Raw genomic sequence first — 21,394 nt, forward strand, 5'->3', positions numbered from 1 at the left:
TAAAGTAAAGATGACGTTAATCTGATGTTCCTTGGAGGGACCTATTTACTGTAAATATTGTAGGCCTTTTTTAGGGGTTCAAAGTAAGAAAAAATCTGAGCACACCTGAACACTTCTTATGAGTTCTGAATGCAAAAGCATTGTTGTCCCATTTAACGGCGTTGAGCGGGCCTTGGAGTTTTGCGCTGCGAGTAATGTACCATATTGGTGCGTAGTGCCCACGTCAACAAGCAGCAGTCGCCTGCTGTGCCAACGCCGTATACCACCGGCGCGGTGATGTTCTCTCCCCTCGAGCAACACCTGGCACGCTATCGCCGTAGCAGGTGCTCCCTCTCGGCCGCTCTGCCAACTCCTCCTAGATAGCACAAACCACTGCACTTCGATACATCACGCTTTCTTTCCCGGCTGCCATGTAATCTAATGCGGATGTTCCCGAGTAAAAATCGGCGATTTTGACGTCACCGCTTTCGTCACGCCGGCCGAGTGCCCAGGCCTGCTATCAGTAATCAAGGAAGCATTCGCTATGGTCCGTCGCGGAGCGCTCGTGCCGAGAGCAATAGCGAGGGTGACTTGGCGTCGCGGCGATGCCATCTCCCGTCACGCAGCATCAGGCGTGCGGCCGGGGCAGCAGGTGCTCCCTTTCGCCCGATCCGCTCCTTCGAGGCGCAGCTCATAACGTGTAATCGCAGCCAATGCAAACTTCGTCGCGGTACGCTCGTGACGTGTCGTCACCACCAATGGCAATGTGAGTTTATGCACTGTTACGCTGCTTCAGGCAACAGACGCCAGATTTTTGGATGAACGGGCCGTTTGACGTTTTCTCATCGAAACACAAAGTTCCGTGAAGTAATAGCTAAAGAAATTTTATGTATTGAAATTCAAGTGCTTCATACGCTAACTCCATCAAGATCAATGGAATTCCATCTGAAGCTCGGACTCAGCAACTCACAGCGATTCAATCTGGTATTAGCTTAAACCAATGATGCCTGCATGACGAAACGCTACGTGTGGATGTGATGAACAGGCGAAGATATGATAATTGTACGCTTATATCGATCAAGAAACCATTCATACAGTATTTTATCACCCGGGCGAAGAGAGCCGAGGACAGGTATATTTAACGGCTCGAATGTAGCTGCCCGTCTCAAATCACTAACTAAAAAAATTGGGAGCTAATCATTGCATTCATATACTGACCTTAAGGTCGCGTCGAGATGTGAAACCACGAAAATTAAAGAATAGATGACATAACTGCGTGTATGGCTGCTCGAATCACTCCTTCAGAAACGCTGCACACAAACATCATAGCGCGCAGATAGGTGCCCAAATCGATAACACTATACTTATGCTTTCTGAGGCAGTCATTTTTTCGTGGGTCCGCTGTATTTCGTTCCGAAAGATAGTGGACCGCAGTATATTTGTAAGGTCTGCGTAAGGTGTATATAATGCATCACCCTGTCCATCGTGACAAAATGGCTTGTGACGTAGAAAGCAATTCACCGACGATTACGATACTCCCTAATGGGAAATTTCAGTGCAATTCTATACCTGTTTTAATGTGCCGATATATTGGCGAGCGCGGACAATGTCTCGTGCGGCACACTGTAAATGGAGCAAGGTGTGGCGCGACTGCCACGCTAATTGGGAGATCGCGAGAGGCAGCGCGTAAATGACGCGTAGGCGCGATTCCCAGCAGCCGCCACAGACAAACCTCTGCTCATGCAGCGCTTTGTTTCCATATATAGTATTGGTGGACGCGCTCGCCGCATGACAACGGTGAACAAAAGACGGCGTGCTACTCTGGAGCCATCCCGTAGCGGTCGTCGCCGCAGAGCCCGTCTTGCCTGGCAACATGTTTTTCTTACGCTTTGCCTTGCCTTCCTCCTCCGATTTCCTCCTCACGCCCTCTTCGCTGTCGCTATTTCATCCTTCGCTGTGGACGTTAGCTCGGTCATGCCGAGGGACGCTGACGAGGGTAAAACGAAGCAGCGCGAAGAAGACGAGGACAACAAACGAAACCCCACAGAACAGGGCGAGCACTGTACTGCCAACTCTACTGCCCTGTACTGCAACTGTACTGCCAGTTAGCAATACAGCACTCGTCCTGTTGTGTTTTCGATTGCTGTCCTCGTCGTCTTTGCGCTGTTTCAAGTTTTGCTCAAGATGAACCGACTCGCTCAAATCAAGTTGTCGCCTACGAGGGATGCCTACGCTAAACGCATAGACGGGTGCCTAAGAGCTGCGATCTCAAACGTTGGAAGTTGATTCAACCTCTAGTAAATCAAAAACATCGTGCTCTTTGGCGAGTTGGTGATGGTAATGAAATGTAATTAATGCGAATGGCACTTTGTCGCATCGCCACTCACGTGATTTGGGTGTAATCTTTACTGCTCTACGTTATCGGCCAACGTTTTTACAATGCACTGTGCACGGCATCGGTACACGAAGAGGCCGAAAACACTTATACCGAGCGCGGAAAAAGGGAGAAACTCACTAAACATACATTGTGTTTTAAAAGAATTCATGTAGCCGGAGGAGGTTTAAACTGGTGACTTTTCAGTTGGAAGATGCTATGCCACTGCATCAAGGAACATCACTGCAGCGACCGAATGCCAGGAGCCCGTCATGAAACTCGATGCAAGCCGCCCATCCTGCGACCCGCTTAGGGCCGATTTGCGCTCGAGCCGCCCATCGCCGCAAGCCGCACCTCACGCGTGCGGTCGCGCGAAAGATTGCACGTATCAAACACTTGTGCTCAAATTTCGGTTCACAATGTGTAAGGTATACACTGTGCACACAGTGTAAATGGTAATTTGTGCACAAGTGCTGGATACGTGCAATTTTTCGCGCGACCGCAAGCGTGCGGTGCGGCTTGCGGCGATGGGCGGCTCGAGCGTAAATCGGCCCTTAGGCGCGTCAGTTTGTGCGCGCTGTGCGGATGTCTTGCACATTGTCCTCGCAAGCGTAATAATGGTATGAGTAGCATTGAAAAAGACGAACTTATTTGGTTGCATGGAAACGTTATTTATATAATGAGAAGATAACCTGAAACACTTGTCAGTGAAACTTAAGTAAAGGCGCCAGCTCTGCACTTCGTACTATGGTGGTGAATAATTCTAATCGTATGAATGCGATGTGAATTGCTTGTGCAAACCTATTCCCCAAAGAAAACATATGCCATTTTTGGATGTACCCATTAATTTCATTCGCTTTCAAAAGCAATAATTCTCGCTGTTGTGCTTTGGTATATACAGCAGGCTCGCCAATGTTGGGGTCAGTGAGCATGCCTGCGTATAGCAGCTTTATGATGCTAATATAGGGTAAGCCCGTTTCAAAAGTTCGTGGTATGCCTGTATTCAAAGCTTAGAATTAGCGTAACCTTCACCTAATCCGTTAACATGTTTCTGCTGACAACGTCTGCGTCGACTGCGACCACTGTTTGCGTGCACCTCTTTAAAATGATCCTTGTTTGCTTCAGAAGGTTTTTGCTGATCGATCTTTTGACATAAGTCGCCCCGATACCACCTTGATTGAGCGTGGTACGCTGAGAGCTTCTCTATACCACGCTGTTTTCAAGCATGAGTGCCCAGAACAATCGGTGCTTGTTAACGAAAGCGTGAAAAACTACCAAGCACCTTTTATTTCTAGGATAAACTGAATTCCAAAACTAGAGCATGATATTAGCAGGCAGGTAATTCATACTTCAAAATGGAAACGTCAAACATTGCTGAATAATACCTAGCAGCCTTGTTTTGCTGTATAAGGTCTAAATTGCGTGTGTGTCTAGTTGTCTGACCAGACCTACTACGCCTCACTTGAGCCTGTGTAGCATAGCTTATGATTACTTATAGCCGTGGGCTTTTATCGAACATTATTCTGTTGTCAGCAAATCTGCTGACATAGAACATTCCTTCTGTCCTGTTCCTTTTTTATTTCGTTATAACTGCCGGAAATATCCCACTAATGCAAAGTCCTTTACTGAATTCTTCCACTGTATTGTTCAACTTACTGCATTGGTTTACCGTATTGTTCATTAAAGAGCAGCACTACAACCGAGGACGGCAATTCTAAGGATCTGAAGACGGCCAAGATTTTCGGAACTTCAGTCCTAATTACCTGCAACTAAACAGTGCTAACATAGTTCACTTCTGTGCCGTGCTGATAAAGTTGGAAAAGAGCAAAAGCAAAGAAAAAATAATCTCGCTTAATGCTAACTTCTCCTGTCACTAGCAGGTGTGCTCAAATCGCGCCAGCAGGCGTCAGGGCACAAGCCAACAGTCTTTGTGAGAAGATAGTTTGACTACTGTGGCACTGAAGGAACAGCAATACCTGTCTTCATCAACTCCGCGTCATGTGTGCTCTAAAATAGACAGACCACTTCCAGCAGTATATGTGACGCACGGTCCCATACTGTACCTAATATTGCCGACAATCACTGAAACCAACGCACTGAATAAGCAATATGACCTGATATAATGTAATGACCTGTATTGACCTGTAATACTTCACTTCTAGCGCCAAGGCACCTTGAAATGCACGAAAAAATTATGTTATTCATGTCCCGCCGCTATCTTGATGCCATGGTTTCGAGCTTCCCAGCTGCCGCTGTCAAAGTGGCACTACCCGGCTATTGAACACTGCAGTGGGAAAAGCTCTGTAGAGAACGAATGCCTCCATCTGTACATGCTAATGTCACCGGGCGGGTTTCCTCATGATCCATCTTGCAGTATTACGGCGTCGATAAGCTACCGCCACTTAGTTGCCGAATGAAGTTCTGAAAGTGCACTTGCCGTCCCCAAGTCCCGTGCCTGTGTGAGCGACCGGAAAGTGTCGACGCTGGCCAGCGCAGCTCCATAGTAGCGCGACAGATGTTCGTCGCTCTGCTCGGGCTCCGCGAGGAACACTACACGCAACGTGTCCAGCCTCTGCAGCGCCATCCACAGCTCGACGCTCGTCATCCGCGCTGTGCGGTTACGCAGCAGGGCAGACAACTGATCGCGCGCTCCATCCAACAAGGCGCGCACGGCGCCCTCGTACCTGCACCCGAGAAGCACCGCTGATTGGGTTATGCGAAACTCATGGCGCCACGTCACCCTATAGACTAGAACAATGCAATGAGCCCACAGAACATGCTTCGTTTAACCAGCTTTTGTTATATGCAGGGTTATCACGAGAACAAATGTGTGGACAATAATAATATATGGGGTTTTACGTGCCAAAACCACTTTCTGATTATGAGGCACGCCATAGTGGGGGTCTCCGGAAATTTTGACCACCTGGGTTTCTTTAACGTGCACCTAAATCTAAGTACACGGGTGTTTTCGCATTTCGCCCCCATCGAAATGCGGCCGCCGTGGCCGGGATTCGATCCCGCGACCTCGTGCTCAGCAGCCTAACACCATAGCCACTGAGCAACCACGGCGGGTAAAATGTGTGGACACAAATGTGCGCATAGATACAAATTCGTGACGCCATCGGTTGAAAGACCATTCCACATTCGCCGCCATGGTCATGAGTGGCGCTGGTTAACACATATAAATAAATACCCAAAAAGCGGGACGTGGGAACAGTCACCGACGTAGCTAAATTAGCAGAGCGACACCCGCTTAATCAGGAGGATGTGGGTTCGACTACCAAGGCCGGCAAATTGTTCGTTTGTCTGATTTCATTTCCTTTTGCCTTACAATCTCTACATATAAGTTAAAAAGAACACAATACATAATTTTCTATGTACAGCCCTTCGCTTCCTTAACTGCTGGCTTCACAAGCTGTCACTAACACAGGTCTGTCCATTTGACTCCAGCATATCTGTACGAGGACGGTTAGAAAAGTGTCCTACCTTTGGCCGAAGAAAAAAAACATTTGCATAACTGGAGCGTTGAAAACCTAATCACACTCACACATCACACACTCGACGATGTGCCTCACGTGTTTCAATTCACGAAATCTAAAATAAGCTCAACCAAGAAGTACGGCAAGCTAAGCGCTGGTATTTTCACCATACATTGCGAAATTTTATTCAAACGGCAACCCAAAAATTTTGGGCTTTTTTAAGCGCAAAAACCAAACCAACTGACCAAATTGTTCACGGGGGTCATGTCATTGTCGAAAAACAACGTATCGCGGAGCACTTCAATAATTATTTTCAGAGTATTTTTTCAAATTTCGATGGTTTTATAAACCTTAACCGCATGTCATGTAACTCGACCTCTGATATTGTTTCGCAACCTGGTGTTGTGTCGATGCTGCTGAACCTCAAAACTAAATCATCTCCAGGTCCAGACAACATACCGAACGCGTTTTTGCGCAGATATGCTGAAGCGTTAGCCCCTTTTCTTGTCGTTATCTTCCGTTCCTCGTTATCTTCGGCTAATCTTCCTACAGACTGGCTAACTGCACGTGTCGTTCCCATACCGAAAAAAGGTGACAAAACCCTAGTAACTAGTTATCGTCCAATATCATTAACTTCATCATGTTGCAAGTTCATCGAACATATTATAGCTAATGAAATAACCAAATTCCTAAGTGACGACAACGTACTGTCCCCACATCAGCATGGTTTCCGGAAGGGTTTCTCTACTGTAACACAATTAACCACAATTATTCACAACTTTGCAAGTGCTCTTGACAAGTCAAGCCAAATTGACGTAATATTTTTGGACTTTAAGAAAGCGTTTGACCTTGTTCCTTACAATAACCTTATAGAAAAACTACAGTCGATAGACCTTCCAGCCTATATTATTAACTGGGTGGCGGCTTATCTTTCTAATCGCAAGCAGTTTGTTTCAATTGATAATTACTCTTCTAACGAACTTTCAGTAACCTCTGGAGTACCTCAAGGTAGCGTGCTAGGACCATTACTATTTCTAATATACATAAACGACATCACTAACGAAATTTCTCATCCTGTTCAAGTTAGACTATTTGCTGACGATTGTGTGTTGTTTAAAGGGACACTAAAGGGAAACAATAAATCAGTTTAGACTATTAAAGCATTGTTTGAGAACCCTGCAGGCAGTCATTTCAAAAAGATAGTTTGAATATTAGATGAGAAAATGAAGGTCCAAGTATCAGTATTTGAATTTCGCGCCGAAACCCCATCGCCGGTACGTCAGCGTGACGTCAGGGTTTCCAAAGTATATTTTCGCATTTCGGCCGCGTTGGCTGAATAAAGGTTCCTGAAACTTGCCATGTTTAATGATTGGTTCCTTTAGAACACAATGTAGCCAATATGTACCGCTATATATAATTAGTAGGCCCTAGAAAATGCCATCAAAATCCAAGACGTCACAGCCCCTAGATAGCGGGAACTCAAGTAGGCGTCGCCACCCGTGTATCGTTCTTGCGCTTTTTCCGGCTTACCAAACGTCTGATCGTTGTAAGAGTGGTGTTTTTGGTGTTGTAGAACGGTAATTTACTGACGCAGGAGAAATAATTTTTCACTTTAGTGTCCCTCTAACGAGGTTACTTGCCACGAAGATCAATTAATGCTTAACTCGGACCTTCAAAACATTCTTTCCTGGTGCAGTCGGTGGGGCATGGAATTGAATAGAAAAAAGACTGTTTACATGTCCATAACAAAAAAAAAATAAACAAAATGTCGTTTCTCTATAACCTCGTCTCTGAACCGCTGACCAAAGTCAGCTAGTATAAATATCTTGGAATCACAGTAACCAGTGACCTCAGCTGGAATAGCCACATTTCTAACGTATGTAACTCGTCTTTCAGGAAGCTTTGTCTCCTCAGGCACAAACTAAAACACGCTCCCTCTGGTACTAGATTACTGGATTACACTTCACTCATCCGACCGAAACTAGAATATGCATGCATTGTGTGGGATCCCTATAAGAAAATTAACATCAACTCTTTAGAGATGGTCCAACGTAAAGCTGTCGGGTTTATTTTTTCTAAATATCGACTGAGTGACTCTCCTACTAGCATAATGAAACAACATAATATTCAAACGCTACAAATACGCAGGAAAATACAACGAATGAAGTTTCTTTTCTTGCTTAAAAACAACTGTTTGTCTCTCGACCCACAGGCATATGTTAAACCACTTACAGCGCGCCGAACACGGCATCGTCACGCTGATTATTTAACACATTAAAACACCCGAACTAACCTGTTTAACTTTTCCTTCTTCCCGCGCACTGTAACAGATTGGAACAGCCTACCATTATCACAATTGATAAACACCGATTCTATTGAACGCATGTGTCTTTAATACTAGGGGTATTGCCCTGTAGGCAAGCCTTGTTACTGTTTCCCCCCCCCCCTTCTTTTTTTTAACGTGAAGTTTGTTTGATACTTTCCTGATCGTCCTTGTTCTAATATTTTCAGTATCTTGCAATGGTTGCTCGTTCAACTTCTGGTGTGTTTCTTTTTTTCTTATTTTTCCTCTTTGTTTTTCCTCTAGTGGTTGCAAGTGCTCATATATGCGTGTGATACTGTTCTATAGTTTATCGGGTTGTCTTCCTTCTGTGTACCTTCTCTTAATCTTATTAGTCGTCGCCTTCATTATAGTTTTCTTCTGATATTTTCTTCTGATATTTCCATATGTTGCATTGCTTTTGTATTTCTTTTTCATGTGTACATGTGTATGTATATATATACGTACATATGTAAATATTTATGTATTCTGCCCCTCCTGCTTGGGCCCTCATTTGGGCCTGCAGTATTGTATAAATAAATAAAATAAATAAATAAATCCTTGGGACTCCACACATTTCTCCCAGCGGTGCTGCCACTGTTGGAAGCATTCCGAGAAGGCCTCTTTCGGGATGGAGTTTAGCTCAGCTGTCGTTGCAGCCATATTGTCCTCTCGTCTGAAATCGTGCTCCTTTGACTGACTTCTTGATTTTCGCGAACAGCCAGAAGTCGCAGGGGCCACACCAGGAGAGTAAGGAGCCTGTTGAACTACATGTGTCTGATTTTTGTCTGAATGTCTGAATAAAGTGCGAGCAATGTGCAGGAGCGTTGTCGTGATGGATGCACCAATTTCCTGTTGACCACAACTCCGGTCTCTTGCGTCGCACAGCATCACGTAGGCGACGGAGGACATCCCTGTAGTACTCTGGTGATTGATTGACCCTGTGGTGCGTACTCGTGGCATACCACGCCGCGGGAGCCAAAGAAAGCAGTCAGCATCACTTTGAAGTAGCTGCGCACTTGGCGGGCCTCTTTTGGTCTTGGTGACGTGGAATGCTTCCACTGCGATGACTGGGTATTGGTTTCCGGGTCGTACCCATACACCCAATACTCGTCACCAGTGACTACGGTGTTCATGAAGTCGGGGTCACTGTTTGTCGAGTCCAGCGTGTCCTGTGAGACTTCAAAACGAAGTTGCTTTTGCTCCACCGTGAGCAGCTTCGGCACGAATTTCGCCGCAACTCTCTTCATGGCGAAATCTTCGGTCATAATGGAATGTGCAGAAAAAATGCTGATGCCCACCTCTTCCGTCATTTATCGGATAGTCACACGACGGTCCCGCATCACCACAGCGTTCACTTCGGCAATGACCCGGTCATTTCGGCATGTTGACGGCCGCACATCGCTCTCCACCGATGTGCGGCCGTCTTGAAACCGGTTGTGCCACTGCTTAATCTGCGTGCTGCTCACAGCACCTTCACCGAAAGCCGTCTAAATCTTCCGAATAATTTCCACTTGGCTGTCACCCAGTTTCTGGCAAAATTTGATGGAAGTGCTGCTCCAGTGGCTCCGCCATTTTTCTTGCAATAAAAAACCGACGAGAGTACTGCGCACTACCTCACTTAAACGCTGCGTCCCAGTGACCGACGCCACCGGCACGCGGGAAAAAATGCACGCATGCGCACAAAGGCTCACGATCGGCCGATGCAAGCGCGCTTGTTTCATATTTGTGAGGTGCGTGCAAAAAAAAAAGAACAGTTCGGATAAATTTCTAACAGACCTCATAATATAGCGGATTGCGGGCTCACACCGTAACAACCTGCGAAGAAAAATCCGCAGGATTTTTGTGATGGCAGTGTCAACAGCCAGGCAATTATTTCTTTGAAAAATACCAAAAGTGACGAATACACACAATGAATTTCCAGAAGCTGAATTCAGTAATCTTTTCGTTCGTAGGTGCTGCTTGCCATGAGTCTACCGCTTTCTCAAAAAACGTCGGGTACCAGAATTGGCTTTAATTTGATGCTACGAACAAGCCTAGTGCTAGAGCATATTGTGAATATGGGCCCAGGTTTTCTAAGGATGCCTTAAAGCGTTTCTATGCCAGAGGCAAGCATCGTTGTTATAACTAGGTGCGCAGGACTGACTTGTAGCCGTTTCCATCGCCGCTGTCGCGACTGACCGCCTGGCGGGCCAGAGAGAGGGCACCAAAATGGTAGGTTCGGGCCAGCAGGTGAACGCACGCCTGCAGCTCTTCCGGCACCTGCGTTATTTCAGACAAAAGCTCTCGGGCATCCCTGCTATGCACTTGTCATATACCCGATGACTATAGCAGCTGCACTCTGTCCCATATGAGGCCGCAGTATTCACCACAAGTATTCTAAAGCAAGCCAGAAGATCGCGGGATAATGGTGAAGAACTTATAAATTTGGGCACCTAAGCAAAGCCCAAAACCAGAACCACCGTAATGGCAACGATCCGTGTATCTGCAGTGAAGAAGACAAGGCTCATTGCGGATACGTTGGTTCTAGGTTAATACTTCCCTTGCATGGCTACGCTGGATGTAAAGTTCAGGTCGAAAGATACCTTGTCGTTGGTCCATGTGACCAAACACAGATTAAAGTATTGCACCTTCTTTATTTTAAATGTTTCCGCAGAAATAGGTCTAGCAGAGAAGCCATAGTCCTGTATATTCTCAAAGCACTACAAAATGTTGTGCAGTGCCTTAGCCCATCAACTAACAGCCGTTTTAGCATTAGCGACGACATAAGGATTGTCTAGATTTCCAGAACACTATAGGAATCGCTAGACGCGCAGTTTCTTTTATTTACATACTTGTAGTTGATGCTGATGTTTCGTAGTAAACAAGTATACCATATAATATAACGTTGTAGTGACAATGAGCAAGCGCAGTGGCACAACGCAAGTCACGAAACTAACTGTATAGTGGGTGAACAATTTGCCCAGCAAAGCAATTAACAATTAACGCAATTATTGCGGTGAGCATACTCGTTGATTAAAACTTTCTGTGCAAGTTGGGGCATAGTTTATCGGAAAATTGCAACAGCGCTAACACATGCATCCACAAAGGAACAAGGACGAGATACAAGCTCTTGTATCTCGTCCTTGTTCTTTTGTGGATGCATGTGTTAGCGCAGCTATAATTTTCAAATCAAGCACATTCGCTGATCATCGACGATCTGACGTTCGGTTCAAGTACGGCCGCAGGAAACGTCCATAGAACACTTCCACAACCGTACAGCTACATCGATTGACATGTGGCGACCACCCTTTGTGAGTTTTCGGGCTCTTCTTCGCTTGTTCACGCAAAGGTACAGAGAAAGCCACGAGCTAATGGTTATAAAAGAGACGGCGATGTAGTGGATTTCCCGACATATGTCGCACGCCCATTTAACGTAACGCGGTGCGTCATGCGCTCGCACTTAAAAGTTTGTTTTCCTTTTCTCTTGGCACAAACCATGAACCCGCAGTTTTCGCTAATTTGGTGAGATCCAGAAGATTTAGGATTTAGTTCGTACCTGTGGGATGTGCTCCCCGTGGCTCAGAATGAGCAGCCCCTCCGCTGTTTCATCGTGGGGCAACGCGGGGGACAAGAACGCCGCCAGCGAGAATGCCACGTAGTTGAGCAACGCGGTCACCTCAGTGTTGCCGAGCAGCGCCGATAGCTGGCCGAGTTGCTCGGGGCTTTCGACCTGCGCATAGAACGTGTGGCTGTATCACCCACAATTACTTTGTTCAGCGCAAACAACAGACACAAGAATGACGACACGTACCCGTACATGTACACTTACTACAAATCAGTCCCGTACTACGCGGCTGAAGGCAACAGGTGTTACGCAGGCCACGCTAGTCCTGAAGTTTTGGTGCTGGTAGGACAGCGCGAGGAGATAAGTTTCGGAGAAGTTTTTCTTTTCCTGATTCGTACATGCTTCAGTCGGACGCCGTTTGACGGGCGCGCCATGAAAGAAGCAGCACATTGCAATTCGGGTCCTCAAACAGGCACCGAACCTCGCCAATGAAGAAATCGTAGGCATTATAGCGTCCGTAACGACACCTTCCCCCCACGACTTAGCTTTACTGGGTGGCGTAACAGTGGGTGAAACAAAGTGTCGAAAGCGAGCTATATATATATATATATATATATATATATATATATATATATACATATATATATATATATATATATATATATATATATATATATTCATTCATTTATTTCTATGCGTGTGTGCGTGTGTGTGTCCAGATCCAACTAACACACATCGAAAGCCAGCGAAGCTCTTTCAGAAAGTTATCACGCCCTATTGAAGTCCAAGGGGCCTGTATTACCAATGTCTGAACGTTTCGCCACATTTGGGGCCCCTGGAACATAAAACTTTTCCATCTGTTTTTATTTCAGTCTCCCCACGTCCAATTTATTTACCGAATCGTCGACGCAAGCATCAGGCAATGCCCCTCAGCGCTGTTTGAAGAGCCCAATGAAACACTATACTCCTTTAAAAGAGGTAACTTTTGTTTCATTTCAAAGCAACTAGCATTGTCTGATTTCACAGGCTATTCTTAGTTAATTGGCTGTGAAAAGGCGAGAAACACGCTGAAGTGGAGAGAGTCTCAGTGGGGCCGAACTAGCGCAGTGAAAGAAAGTGGATAACAGGATGAGAAGGATGATGTCAGCGTCTGCAACTAAATGGCCCGGCCTGGCTTAGCTTGTAGAGGCTCGTGAAAAATCGCGACGGCGTGAAACGGAAGGAAAAACTGCCGCCAAAATGGATCCTCAGCGACCAAGAGTTGGCTGAGCAATGTTGTACGCATATCAAAGGGTTGGACAACGTTATACAGGGGCACAACACTTTTTCATTATACGCAAATAAATTCATTCTTCACTGCCGCTCCAAGCAGCCATTGCCAGTGGGATCGGTGGGCACTGATCTTATGTTTCTTTTGGAATGGGGCACTTCTCCACTATTCAAGCAACAGTTCATTTTTGTTCGGCATATTAATGCATGTTTAATGCGTGCATTTAATTTTAACTTGGTGAGTTCTCGCGGCTTTGCGACCTCGCGTGACAGACAGGCGGAGTGGGGAGTGACCCGAAACGTTTTCGTGTTATCGAGGAGAACTCATTGCAGAAATGGAACAGAAAGAGTTTTGAAATACCGTTACATTGTAGCGCCCTTGGTGCAATTTTCTGTTTCGCAACGCCTGAGCCTTTTCCAACGTTTCGCTGTATCCGAGCTTCGTGCTTTTATATTCTCTCTTGTATCCCACGCATATTTATACATGCTCAGTCGGCTGCACTAATGACGACGGCTAGCAGCGTGCTTCTGGTGGCCTGATTATTTTGCGTTACTTTCTTTTCAGTGATGCCTGATAATGGATACCGGGATATACGAGCGCTCCGGGGCTCCGACGCAGGTTGCGCCACTGGCTCTTCCTTGACTGACGTCTGATAGACGTAGTCACAAAACCAAAGTTACCTGCGCAAATTAGAACCCGACCGGATGCCCGCGAAAATGTTTGTCGATTTGCGCAACTCTAACCGCTCGAGAAACCATGGAATGAGAAACCAAAAAACATACCTTGCCGTCACACGAAAATTGTTGCAGAACTCCCCCTCAACAGCTTCGCTACACATGTACAGGCAAACATTTCCGGAAGCCAGCAACAAGGGCAGCTGAGCTGTCCTACCTGAACCAGAACGTGCGGTTCATTCGAAGAATTCTTTCCGAAGACGACGTCGCCCAGCAGAATGCGTGCGTACTCCTCCCACGACCATACTTTGATGTCGTAGTCCTTGGCGAGTCTGCTGACGCTGACGAGCATGTCACGACGGACGGGACCAGCGCCAGAAGTTCCAGTCGTTACGGATGCCCCCTGCGAGCGTCTCGAAGAAGACACGAAGCCGCCCATTTGAATGATGGCGGACAGCTCCTTGTCGACGGCCAGCACCTGAAAGAGAGCGTGGGACGAACGATAATGGATGTTCTCACCTTTATTAGTCGCTTAATATTGCCATTGGCTAGCTTCCTTCGCTAATGATATGTGCAGCATGAAAATTGGTTAGAATTTTCTTTTACAAACAATTATAGCATATGTACTTTTTGTGGAAGCCCGTGTTCACAGAATTTCCTTGGTAAGTGATCTTGTCATTAGTCGGGCACCTTCGCTAACGATATGCCCAACATCGGATTAGCTAAACATTTTCTCTTGCGAAAAATGCTAATGTTAGGGTTTTTTTTAAATGCGGGCATTGCTGTCCTAATGTGATTTTCTTCAATGATGAAAGCTTCTTCTTGCTCTTCAGTAACTTGCGAATTGGCTTGGGTAAGATAACATCACGATTGGCTAAAATGTTTTCTTACGAACAATTCTCGCATAGCAGCATTTTGTGAATACGGGTGTTAGGGCAGCAGAGCGAAGTGCATTCTTGTGTGCGTGTGCGTGTTTTGGTGTGTGTGTATGTGTTTGGTGTGCTCATATGTGTTGAGATTCCCTGTACAAAAGATAGCCCGACAACTAGTTGTTCACACCTTCCCTTCTGACTGTAACTAGGGCATATTATAAGCCGATTGCATAATTTAAATTAAGATAGCAGACATCCATATGCCTTTCTGTTTGGTTTTTCTCTTTAAGCGAGCCCTATCTGCGAATGTTTTTGGGTGCAGACCCTGTGAAGCCTTATAAACAGTTTCTTTTCTCTTTACCTATCCAATAAACTTAACGCTGAAGTAAAGTAAGGGTTCATTGCCATAATGATTATTTCACTGACTGATTGTAACGCAACATCTAGAGCTAATGTTCGTGACAACCTATTTTAACGCAATAATATTGTTACGTCCAACAGAATATTGTTACGTCTATACAGAATCGTACCTGGCTGGGTTACTTGCGACTTTCCACGGTTGATTTCCCATGGGTAAAACGGAAACCCGATACATGTCCGTTGTTTAACAAGTTCCGTTGTATCAAGGCCCATGGTAAATACAGCGCTCTCTATCTCAAATGGACCTTGTACAGATACATCGTCTGGTTAAAGCAGCTGATTTCTCTGACGTCTTGGTAAAGGCAGAGCTATTTCAATATCCGCGTCTCTCGACAACTACGCTTCAGAAAGAGAAGTAAGTGAGCAGGCGCATTGGGCAGTTGTAGGAACATTGGGCAGTTGTAGGTTGGCGCTCAGAACAGTCTCAGAATCCGAGACATGGTCGTATGAAAAGCATGCACAAAAGAAAAGATACCCTCGCAAGTCGATAACCGAAGCTCAACCCGAGCAAGGAGCAAGGCAAAGAAGCCGTGGGGTCCCACAGTGTGCATGCTATAGCAACTGACAACGTGCGCCACTGACATTTCTTTTGAAACATCATGCGAATGAAGCAAAATTCTTATCTTGTCGAACCTTCGGCTTTCTAACAAGATTCTCAAATATTACACTAAAAATAAATTGTGCCGTTTGCATGTTAAAACAATGATGTGATTATTGGGCAAGCAGTAGTGCGGGACTCAGCATTAGTTTTGACCGCTTGGTTACTTGACCACTTGACCACTTGGAGCTTTTTACCACGCACTTAAATTATGTGCATATAGACATATATTGTCCAAATTCAAAGAAAAAGTAGTTTCGCAATATCCTTAGCCCATTCAAAGCGCGCAAAACTAAAGTTTCGCTAGCAAGCTTCTCGTCGTCTCCGAGACACCGAGTTCTTTGGTTCGCCCCGCTTGCTCAGGCGCATGTTTTTTCTTTGTGCGACTCAAGAACATGCAGAGCGAATGAGTGGGCGGTGCGAATGGGGTGCGATAACGCTATCGCATTCCACTCTTGAAGGCGAAGCGTAAGCGCGCTCCAATTTTTTCCTTATGGTATGGCTGCACCGCATCTGAATTCTGTTGCAAAACCAGACGACTGGCTACCACAATGGTTGGCGCTACCGCATGGGAATCTTGAAGAACTGCGTTTAAGTTTTTAACTCTGGGATTTAACGTGCCAAAACCATGATACAATTATGAGGCACGCCACAGTGAGGGACTCCGGAAATTTTGGCCCCATGATTTTGGTTTACGCGCAGTTAAATCTAAATACATGCGCGTTCGTGCATTTCGCTCCAATTGAAATCTGGCCTCTGCAGCCGGGACTTGATCCCGTGACCTCGTGCTTGGCACGGCGACGTTATAGGACTCCCATTTATAAGAATCCCGTTTCTCGCAGGGTATGCTCTTTTAGCTCCAGAAAACGTCACTTCACAGCACGGTACTTACCATTCGTGTTTACGCCGTTCGTGTTTGTTTACCGTGAGCACAGTTGATATCGCAAAGCTCTTGTTGAGACAACAAATTGACGCCGAAGTGCAATGCCATACTTCTTTATAATTCGATGTTGCAAATAAATCGCAATCTCATTGAAAAAAATGGCCACTCCATGCCAGATCAGAATATGGATAGGAATTCATTGCTTCCCTTTCCATTTCCAGAAATGAAAATTTGGAAGTTGCTCCATATCCATGGTTACTCTTGATAAACCTGTGTGCTTTGAAGGTTTCCGTGATTCGACAATTCGTGTACACGTTTTGTGTTCTGATTTAGTGCGGGAATAATCCGTTGCTCTAGATCAAAGGCTATGGGGTTGTGCTACAGGTGACGATGTGGAGGGCTGGAGCCCCACCGCAATACACTGGGAGCTGAATGGAAGAAAGCTAATGTGCCGGGCGCATTGAGTGCACGTTGCAGAATCTGAGGGGCTCAAAATTATTCCTCAGTTCCCCACTACAATTTCCTTCATAACGAGATCGTGTTATCGGCAGCTAAAATCTCATAATTTATATTTTCTCTTCGATTAAGCAAAACATACGTGCGCATGGCACCACAACTTTTCACGTCATCATACAGTGCTTGTAAATTCTCTTTCTGCCAGAAGCTTACATACGCTACTTAAGCGCTTCACAAAACTCCGGAGCGGTAGACAAAAAAAATCTCGGCTCAAGAGCGTAAGACGCTTCCTAGGAAAGTCAGGGGATCTGCGAGGGCGCACCTGGGTAGATTCCTCGTGGAGGCTTCGAGACGGCGTCTTGAGAAGAGCGAAGCCGGCGAGTATCTTCTGCAACAACGCACCGTCGTCGACCTTGCGCATACTGTCTTGGAGGCGCAAGGAAGGCGTCGATTCTGGGGGGTCGAGGAAAAGGAGCACGTGCTTGGCTTGTCTGCGGCGCCGCGCCGTGGTCAGCGACGGCCGGACAATGGCCGCCAAGCCAAGTTCACGGTCCAGCATCCCCACGACGTGAGTCAGGTTGGGCAGACTGGGGGACCAAGATGATCCGTTGTTCGACGCTTTGTACGGGTAATCCTGGGCCGATACAAAAGCCGTTATGCATCGACAATACATTAGACGTTAACCTTCATGTTATCTCACCAATATTAGTACCAAGATGAAAGGGAAAGAAGCGGACATATTTTATTACCGTTTAGGATTAAGTGCAAAGCTTTATAGTGGGTGTGTTACGTAACTATAATACCAAACATCAATGATAGAGTGGAGCACATTAACGTGGCACAGTTGGTAGTCGTGTGGAGTTACTTAGGCTGTTTCTTAAAGTGCGATTAGACGGGTAATTAGTCAGGCTTACTTACAAAAAAATGGAATATTTGTTGCAGGCAAAAGTCACATTTTGTAAGTTGTATAAGAGCTCAGAAGCTCAATAAATTAGCTTCAATGGTGCTATAGGTACATTTTGCTTTTTACTGTGCTCTACATAAATCTTGCGAACAATGAAAAACATCACGTAAATAAGTTCTTACGAGTCTGGATATTAACGCTCTCAATCATGTTTTAATGGAGCAAAGGCTGCACGCATGTTGTTAGGGAAGAAAAAAAATTCTGGCAGAACTGATATCTCGATGATTGTCGTTATTAATGTGGCTAACATTTAAGCGATCTAGTGACACATCATGTAAGACAACAGTGGTCCTGAAGACGTGTTCGAATGATACAAGAGTCCACATAAATTTTTCCGACATCTTCCGTAGAGCCTGAGGACTACATTTGCTGGTTCATCCTGAAAATGTTCTTTGCTGGACTTCTTAAGAATAACTGATCGCCCAAAGAACACCACTGCAAGATATTATTGCGATCGCAATTACGTCGACACTACAGGCGCATTTCCAACGCCGTTCTCGCACGTGCAAGGCACCGTGGGAAGAGGGGAGTTCTACTCCGGCGGCCATGGAGGAAGGAAAAAGACAGGATGAAGCATACCGCAACGCGATTGACGCCAAACGTGGTGGCCCAACATGTGATCGCACGTGAAAGTGCGCGGTTGGTCTTAGAGTTCCTGCTATGCAGACAAAGCCTCGGCAGGGCAACTGAACAAGCACGCACCGAATAAAAAAATACTGGCGTAGCTACTGGGAACCAACATCTCAGCAAGCCTCGATTCTTATTCCTTCATATCGATGCAAGAGGTCACGTGTTGAGCCACCACTGTAGCTTCACGAAGCGTTCGCTTGCCAAGGCTGGCTGCGTAACGTAATGCTCCTTCCTATATTTTTCCTTTCTCCATGCCGACGTCGGCTGCGTATGGCAAGGCTGAGTGCGGCCGCACAGGCCATAACTTGAAAGTGATCTGCGATGAGTACAGTCAGCCGCGAGGCCGTGTGGACCCTGTCTTGAAAGCGATCTGCGATGAGTATAGAGTCTAGATGTGCCGAGGGCGGATAGCTTCGTGTGCCGCTGTGTTTTCGCCGCTTATAGTTCGCATTCAGGCGAGAAGAAGCACCAAGGTCAACTCTCCTACTGCTGCAGGCGCTTTTTCTCAAGCCAGCATATTGAAAGCGACAGTCTGCGCTCATCGAGTAGGACGTGTTTATGCTTGCTTGTGTGTGCGTAACACCATGCTTGTTAATTTATTTAGTAGGCTAATGTTGAAAAGTTCATACGGCTGATAAACCTGCTATTCTTATTTCGTATAGATGTCTGCCAATTTACTCTCGCATCGATATCTTTCGGGGAAAACATCGATGTCTTTCGGGGGAAACTGCAACTTATTTTTAGGACAGATTGCTCGATGTTAGGGCAGACGCTGCAGTTAAGATTTTTACGTTTACTTCAGTTGATGAGTGAAAAATTTAGTGGCATATTCTGTGTAACATATCTAAGTAGGCTTTGCAGTGTTATTTTAAATTTTTAGGTGTTTCGAATCATGTTGGTGCGTCATTTGTGTGCAGAATGCTCCTCTGTGAAGAACATGCTCTGCGAGCATAAATAAAATAACCGTCCACATATCTGAAGACGGACATGCCGCTCTGAAGTTTCGCGTTTTGAGCGCTGCCTGCTTTGCCCCAGAAATGTGGCACTTAACGTAGGCACGTAGCTCGAACCTATTCAGACGCCTGATTTCTGCGTGCACAACTTTTCGGATCAAACAAAGAAGCTAAACTTTTCATAGAATGTCATAATTTCTAAAAAGCCAACCGAACCAACAGATGTTTTTTCTAAATGAAAGTTCGCCATGATGTTTTGCTATACACTGTTCAACGGTGCTTGAAAATGTCTCATACGGCAAGGAAAAACAAAGATGGCATACGTCAATGCTGACGGCTATGAATCCAGCAAGGTCGGTGGTAGTTACGTAGTCAACAATACCGCTACACTATTGAGAGTAACAAGAGTGAGTTATTTATAGCATAATGATGCTTCTGGAGATATTTAGACATGGCAAAGCCACCAAGTACATTTTCTTTCAGAACCAATTCCTTAAAACTGCTTCAGTAGCTTGTGTGTCTTAATAGTAAGCTATTTTTAGAACCAACCATTTTGCTTTTTCAACACCGGAGTCGAGTTTCTTTCTAAGCAAGCCTTTTTACCTAGAGCTTGGCTCTTGTTATTTCTGCTTAATGTTTTTAGAAATTGACTTAGGATTCGTTTCAAGAACTTCCTGTGCGTTCTGGGCAAAGGTGTCCTCTTTACTAGAAAGAGAGACTTCTTTATTAGGAAAGAGAACACAGTCTAATTCAGAAAGAAAAATTTACGAAAGGGCCATCACATAATTAAGGCTTATTTTTGTTTGCGCTTTATTAAATACATTGTTAAAGCCTTTGAAAGCGAAGAGATCGGACTGAAGTTCAATTCCGAGTGGCCTTCTAAAAGGTTCATTGAAGTGCGCTTCTTTTTTTGCTTGCCATTTGTGCTATCATTATAACCACCAGTCTACAAAACTAGCGTTATAGTTATTGCGTCGGAGCACTTGAGTAAAATGTGGAATCGTTTTGTCGTGCTTACGATCGGATTTGAGAAAAACGCTCGATTTGAGAAGAAAACTGGCCTGCATTTGCTGAGTACCATTTTCTAAATGCAAATTGATATCTCAAAAGCTGCTTAGTGCCGTTTGCACTTCATTAAAATGGAATGAGGAAGCGCATGCGACTCGAAAAAGAAAGAACAATATAACTTTGCAGTCAGTATTCTAAAGTGTACCGCACTAATTTTAAAGTTTAGTTGAAGTTACGTGAAACAGCCAGTATACACCGGTTGCAACGTCTAGCAGGTAGCAAGTTCTAATAGTTGTTTAAGCAAAATCGCGGTGCGGATGAAACAAGCTATGTTATAAGCAACCTATCTAAAGTATTTTTGCTTTGGTATGCATAAAGTGATAAGTAATGGTCAGCAAATTCTCACATATTATATCGACATGCGTACATTGTTACTTATCACTTTTAAAGGAACCGCATCTAATACAAATTTGTTAGCCGATTTGACATCCGTGGGTGAGCAAATCGAATTCACCGAATGAGTCCACAATCTGGCGCAGGCGCAAGAAAGGCGCAATGGACGAAAGTGTGTGTTCAGTGCAGGAAGGTGGTTGTTAATTTAGTAGACTCCTAATAACTATCCAGGAGCCTTAGTCTTTCACAGGCTTTAGTCTCTCGTCTTCTGCCCCACCTGCGCTCACGTTTTTAACGCGACAGCGTTAAGGAGCTCGTGACGCAGAAAAGCCGCTGTCGTCAGCGTCAGTGGCGTTGGCCGTGAGCGATAAATCCCAGAAGGCACTTCATAAATAAAAAACATCTTGCAAGATGGGCTAGTGGGAATCGAACCAGGGTCTCCAGAGTGTGAGATGGAGACGCTACCACTCAGCCACAAGTTCGCTCCTTCAAAACGGGACAAAATCGCCTCTAGTGAATGCGGTGTTGCCTTAGAAACGTGCCGTAGAAAGTTATACTGCGGTGCATACCGGTA

At 45.4% G+C, this 21,394-nt stretch overlaps 1 protein-coding gene across 1 annotated transcript in view; it reads right to left on the reverse strand.

The window, feature by feature from the left end:
* LOC135905000 (endothelin-converting enzyme-like 1) overlaps positions 1-21,394 on the reverse strand; it is a 53,782-nt gene that overhangs the window by 12,853 nt on the left and 19,535 nt on the right. Inside the window, exons 5-9 of the mRNA XM_065435999.1 lie at positions 17,195-17,506; positions 13,861-14,121; positions 11,691-11,864; positions 10,299-10,414; positions 4,791-5,037 (exon numbers count right to left, since the gene is read on the reverse strand). Coding sequence (XP_065292071.1) covers positions 4,791-5,037; positions 10,299-10,414; positions 11,691-11,864; positions 13,861-14,121; positions 17,195-17,506 — 1,110 coding nt within the window. The remainder of the gene's footprint in view (positions 1-4,790; positions 5,038-10,298; positions 10,415-11,690; positions 11,865-13,860; positions 14,122-17,194; positions 17,507-21,394) is intronic.

The sequence above is a fragment of the Dermacentor albipictus genome, chromosome 6, assembly GCF_038994185.2.
Source record: "Dermacentor albipictus isolate Rhodes 1998 colony chromosome 6, USDA_Dalb.pri_finalv2, whole genome shotgun sequence".
NCBI classification, from domain to species: Eukaryota; Metazoa; Arthropoda; class Arachnida; order Ixodida; family Ixodidae; genus Dermacentor; species Dermacentor albipictus.